The 6,000-nt window shown below is 48.6% G+C and overlaps 1 protein-coding gene across 1 annotated transcript in view; it reads right to left on the reverse strand.

Moving 5' to 3' along the window:
- LOC119163122 (uncharacterized) overlaps positions 1-5,072 on the reverse strand; it is a 183,149-nt gene extending 178,077 nt beyond the window's left edge. Inside the window, exon 1 of the mRNA XM_037415068.2 lies at positions 1,958-5,072. Within this exon, the coding sequence (XP_037270965.2) occupies positions 1,958-2,398 (441 nt within the window). The 5' untranslated portion in view covers positions 2,399-5,072. The remainder of the gene's footprint in view (positions 1-1,957) is intronic.
- Between the last annotated feature and the right edge of the window lie 928 nt (positions 5,073-6,000).

The following is a 6,000-nucleotide window of genomic DNA, read 5'->3' on the forward strand; positions in this document are numbered from 1 at the left end:
ATACGCTCTACAACAGCTGTACATCTAGCTGTCAAATGCTGACAACGCACATGTCCGCTTTCTCTCGACTTAGAAAGCAATATCTTTATTTAAAAAATAACGCGCACTCCTTGCTCGAAAAGCTACGTCCAAGCTCTGTATGACGCGTCTGACGTAAAGTTTTTTTCGATGCGCGAAAGTAAAGACAAACAAAACTCGTTCCAGAAAGTACATGCGAGGCTAGTCGTATTCCTTTTAACTCCCTCTTCGGAGAGGGGAAGGGACAGTTTTATTATTAAAGCCTTCAACGCCTCACCAAATCCTGAAAATATTGCAGTGTATTGGTTTCATTGCTTTCTGGCATGAATTATTGCGAACATTTCGCTGCGTCATTCTGGCGCGCGTAACGACAGCTTTTTTTTTTCGTACCAAGCACTACACCTTCATAAAACAGCGTCATGCTATGAAAAAAACGGCGTTATCAGTTATCGTATCTAATGATGATGATGATTGTGAAAATGATAGGTAGTGTTTTATGGCGCAACTATTGGCAACGCACTACGATATACTCTGACGAAGGCTGTGCCACTTATCTTTTACAGGTCATTTGGTACTTTATTTCTGTATATTTACATTATTTAGCTTGCGCGTTTCGCTCAACAAGAATTAAGTAATTCGAGCAAAAAAATACGAAGAAACTTTGTTGTGTAAGCACGTTTGTGGGTGCGGCTGCCTGTCACCCTCTCTTGTTCATCTTTTCTCTGTATCCGCATAACACCACATGGAGTTTGTTTTTTGTTGTTTTTTATTGTCCTGTAGGCTTTTTTATGCAGCGAAGGTTTTGCTTAGACCATTATTCAGAACATGGTAATTTCGTGTAAAATCTCTTAGGGAAAAGCAAAAATGACGAATATTTTCAAATAACGTTTCCCGCGAAAATATTGGCTATTATGGCTTCTTTCCCTGAACTCTTTCTGACAGTAAGTGATTTGTAAGTTAGTCAGGTCATCGGCCTTTCTTGACGGGTAAAAAAAAAGGTTATTGGTTTCTAAAGTGGCGATCCTGCAATAATCTTTTCTTGGTCTTCTTGTTTTATTTATTTTTGTGTGGGCAAACCACAGGAGCGCATGCTGCTTCCGTCAAGCAGCAACGTCCGCTTGAAAGCACTTTCTTTGAGAAAAAAACAACCTATATGTCAAGCACTTTATCTGACCTCTCCTTCAGAGTACTGGCTACACCAACGTACACAGTGAAGCAATGAGTTATAGTCATCAATGGGCATCTTGTGTACTTTGTAATATTGAGAAGTTGTAGTACCAGGACTTCAGCTGAAACTACGCTGTAAAAATGTAGAGGGTCAAATCATACATCTGTTCATCCTTTCAAGAGCTTGGCATCCACCTAGAAGTTGATCACCAGGCTACAAACGTTCCTGATGTGAGTGTCTCGACAAGAAAGCCTCACAACTCAAGAAAACTTTCATCGCGGTTGAGAAATTCAACTTTGCGTCACCACCTTTCCTTGTGCGAAAAACCCCAAGAAGCTACAAGGGGCTATTTAGCGTCTCGCAACACTTGGGCCGAGTTGTCGAGCCACAGCACTGTCTAAACACGACAAATGTTTAGTAAACAATGGAGGCTTAGCGTAATGAGTCGTCAGCCAATGAATGTCGGTGGAGCCAGCGTTTCGACAAAAAGACTTCGCCAGGCCAAATACCGTCCGACACCAAGTTCCCCGATGACGACCCCTGTCTAAATTTGATGCGGAACAAAGGAGTGCTAAAAGAACGGGGGCGCGAGTTAGAAACACACAGGACAGGAGCTCTGGACGTGCATGTCTAGCTAACATTCGCATTTTTTTTACCGCTCCTAGGTTCCTTATTAAGTACTAATCAACTTAACCAAATAGATGTCTTATACTAAACGTTGTGGAAACGCTGGCTCTAGCGACGTCCTTCGCCAGCAGCCCCGCCACTCACCGTGCAGCTGGATCGCCTTCGCTCTTCGCTCTCGGGCACCGACAGTGAACTGCGGGGCGATGCCCTTGGCGATGGCCTCGGCGACACCCTGGGAGACCTGGCTCCGGCTGCTGCCGTGGGGACCACGGTGACGCAGCGCGTCGCCGCCGAGGAACCGCCGAGTGCCGACAGCTGCAAGTCGGAGGAAGAAGGGCCGGGCGACAGGCTGGCCCGGTGGCGAGACGGCGCCGCCAGGCTGTTCCGCGGGCTGAGCGACGACGACGAGGCGCTGCCGGCCACCGCAGGAGACCAGGCGGGCACCGCCATGGACTGGCGGCGCGAGGAAGAGGACGCCGAGTAGGCGCCCGTGACCGCGATGCTGGCGCGACGCAGGTTGGGCTGCGACGAGCGTCGGCTGCCCTTGCGGTGCAGCATGGTTCCCCTGCGGACCAACATTGACATGGCTTTCGAGGCACGGCCTCGCCTCGCGTTAGTTTCGTTCACGCTTGTCTTCGCGGTTCGATTGCGCCGCTCAGCCGCAGCCTGCGCACGAAGGCGCGGCTGAAGGCATGTCCATCGGATGGCACGTTACAAAGTGTCTCTTCCCACAGTCTTGTCTTCGTCAGTGAAGTCCCTAAGTGTCGGTCCTTTGTTTCTCCGAGGAATCGACATGCGAGAAGTGGTGTGTCTATTATGGTGCCTCAGTGGTCACTGGGTCAAGCGAGATCAGTCCACGGGAGGTGTTCTTCGTGCCGTCTCGTGTCCCCGTCGCAGCAGAGTCTTTCGCTCCAGAATACTTTCACGTCTTTGGTTTTTGGTCACTTGGCAAATGTTTCTTCACATGAAAACTCGCAAAAGGTCTTCTTTTTCTTATCGATCGGTTTATTAACGAAATAAAAAAGTAGGTCACTGATGTGTAAGGCAACTGAGTAGGTCAATTAGCACTTGGAGACGCTTGGCTCGTTTGTGAGGCAGGAGTGCCACGAACGCTTACGGCCAAGCCTGTCTGCATAAGCAAAAGCTCTGTTTTGAGGTTTTATCAAATACTCTGTGGCTTGTTAACCAGAATCTGCAGAGTAGCCCCAGCAGGGCTCGCTGCATGCGGTAAACAAGTCGCCTGTTTGCGAGCTCCGAATCATGCGGCTAGAACTAACCGGCAAATGGCAACCTTGCGCAAATGTGAGACGGACTGATTGGCATCAACATATAAATATGCTAAGCTCGCACGTTTTATCTCTCTCTCTCTCTTACCATTCAGGTCATGTGAATAATTGGGTCATATATCAAAAAGGAGAAATGTTCATTTGGAGCCGGCAAAAGTAGGGTTCAGGTAACTTCCCTTTAGAGGGACAGAAAAGGAAATTAAGTTCGAAAAAAATTAGTGATGAGCCCAAATTACCAATCAAACCTTGCTCCTCACCTTACTAATCAAACACAGCGCTTATCTTTCTTGCGTCCTATGCTCTTTTAGAGTCACGTAACCCAGATACCGTATTATATTCAAGAAGCTCACATTGGTCACTCTGCATCACAAGCTATCGGGTTGCTAAGTGCAAGAGGCCTCTGGGAACTCTTTCACCCACTGTCAATATAGCGGGCCGCGGAGTTCCGCTTCAAATTTCCGTGTTCTTCTTGTCACCGGTCGATGTCGGGCACGCGCACCTCCAGTTCGCTCCCACCGGCGCGCTAACAGTTGCGTGGCGTGCCACGCGATGTATTTTGAGAACCCACTCTTCGCGCGTCTCCGCCGATTCGTCTCGCAAACGGAAGCGCTGATTTCACGGCGCACGCTGAGCTATCACCTAGGGCTCGCTGCGACCAGGCACTCGGATCGATCGCGAAAAACGCGGAACGTGCGTCGAAAACAAGCTAAGAGTTACGGCGCTCGGTGAACGTGGCGAGCGCGTAGTCATGACGCGCAGGTGAACTCTTTAGCCCATCACGCCAACAGATGTCAGTCGCAGTGCGTACTAGTTTACACTGCCCGTCGGGTACGAGACCTGCTGTAGTTGGCGTTGCTCGTAAGTGATGAATAAAAATTGAATCGTGCTAAGCTACGCTGTTGCCACTCGCTGATCTTCTGTCATGGTAATGAGCATAGGAGGCTTCGCAACTGAATCGACTGCTTCTACTGCTTGCTTGATTCGCTAGCTTGCGATTTGTCGGCGTACAAATAAAAGTCGATAACGCTTCCCTGCACTTCTGAGTGCCGACAAGCTGCGTGTAGATTTTCCTGGGTGGAAGTTTGGCAGTTCGAAGTTGCTCGCTCGTGGTGCTAGAGTCTCTCGAATTTTCAACCGAAATAGTCGACTATTCTGCGTGTTCTTTTACTTCGGTTCCACCAATCGGAATTTTCGGATTCGGAATGTCAGCTTTTTTTTTTTTTTTTCAATCAACAGTCTCCTCGACTCTTTCGTATATGTCCAGCGAATAAGGCAAGCAACGTTCCGAACGATGACCTAACTTTTTTTAATCCTTCCTCTCACCTTTGAAATTCAGCGGCGAATTGCAGACACGCGACTATTTTCAACATTTTGCTGAAAACACAGATGGTGTGAGTTCAATGCACGGGCTGAGCGCTAATCTGACAGCTCTAAATAACGCGAAAACATCGAAAAAACTCACTGACGCTCAAATCACGCTCTACAAAAAAAAAAACTGCAATCGTAGCTACGTTCCTACAGGTTTTCACGTCAAGGAGGTCTTGCGCGCCGGTCACGTAGTTGCGCCAGCTGTCAGCGGCACAACTAGTCGAACAACACACGCAACAATCCAATTTTAGTCACGACTTTCGCTGTCTGTTCTCGAGACTCGAAGCCTACAGTGACGAGGTTCCTCGCTGCGACGTCAGAACACAAAACACAAGATGCAGCTTCTCTTTCGCACACTTAACGTTGGTTTCCGCCCCGTGTGGCGACACCGAAGACTTGGCGTAGTTGGCGTTGTTGCTTCACGGTCTGCAAGACGAAAAGTTTCTTCGGTGAGGTTAGCTTCTCCCGTTTCCGAAGTGCTTTCCGTGCGGCGCGATGACAGGTGACGCTGTGCCGTATGTTGGGCGACTCGCTACAACAGCCGAGCCAAGTGCGGGTCAAAGCCGCGCGTGAGGAGCGGTCGGAGAACGCGTCTGGTGCGTTCGCGCGCCCGACAGCGTCTGCCGATTGGCAGCGCGGAGTCGCGCGGCGCGCCTCTCAGCTGGGAGCGCGATCGAAGGCGGCGGCCGCAACCAACGACGACGCTGCCACGCGCCGGCAAGCGCTTTTGGCGCGCAAAAACGCGCCGCTGCCGCTGTTTTTGACGCGCGCCGTGTCTCTCTCCCAGACTCCTTCAGGTGGGCGCGCTGTCCGCAAATTTCAGCGCGTTCGATGCTGTTTCAACTGCGTGTCGTTTTCCTCGTTTTGTTAACTATAGCATTGAGCCAAACACTTGTCGGGAACACTCTCATGTTTGGTTTCGATCGATCATTCACTGAGTTCAGGCGCTTTCTTTTGCAGTAAAAAATGTACAAAATAGGTCACAATACTTGCGAAAACATCGAACACGTCATGCGTGATAGTTTTCGAGTACGACTCAAGAACGACAGATCTTGAACACAACAGCGCTGTTGCTGTCCTTGAGGGATACTCACCTTCGCGAAACATTATGGAGGGCAACATGCAGATTTGTGACTGTACGATTCTTTTGTTTGTATATATATTCATACTACTGTAAAGCATGGTGATAAACCAGGCTACCATCTAGGGGAATATTGTAAAAAAGTTGATATATTTATGTTCAAGAGAAAAATATTAGCATGGCCGCCTTATTTGTGGGTCCCGACATTTTCGTATGCATCACGACAAGCCATGACTCTTTGAAACTTCTGTCTTATTTATAAGGTCAGTATAAGTCAGTATTTCTCATTTAAAATTCAGTACAGGAATCAACAAGGCATCATTTCTTTATCCTAATGAACCCCAAACAATTTTTTTTCACAATAAATGAGAGAACAGTCGTATTTGCTTCGATGTGCCAAAAGTTATACTATCTCACGGGCTCCTCAAGGCAGGAGTGGGGGGGGGGGGGGG

Source organism: Rhipicephalus microplus, chromosome 2 (genome assembly GCF_043290135.1).
Source record: "Rhipicephalus microplus isolate Deutch F79 chromosome 2, USDA_Rmic, whole genome shotgun sequence".
Lineage (NCBI taxonomy): Eukaryota > Metazoa > Arthropoda > Arachnida > Ixodida > Ixodidae > Rhipicephalus > Rhipicephalus microplus.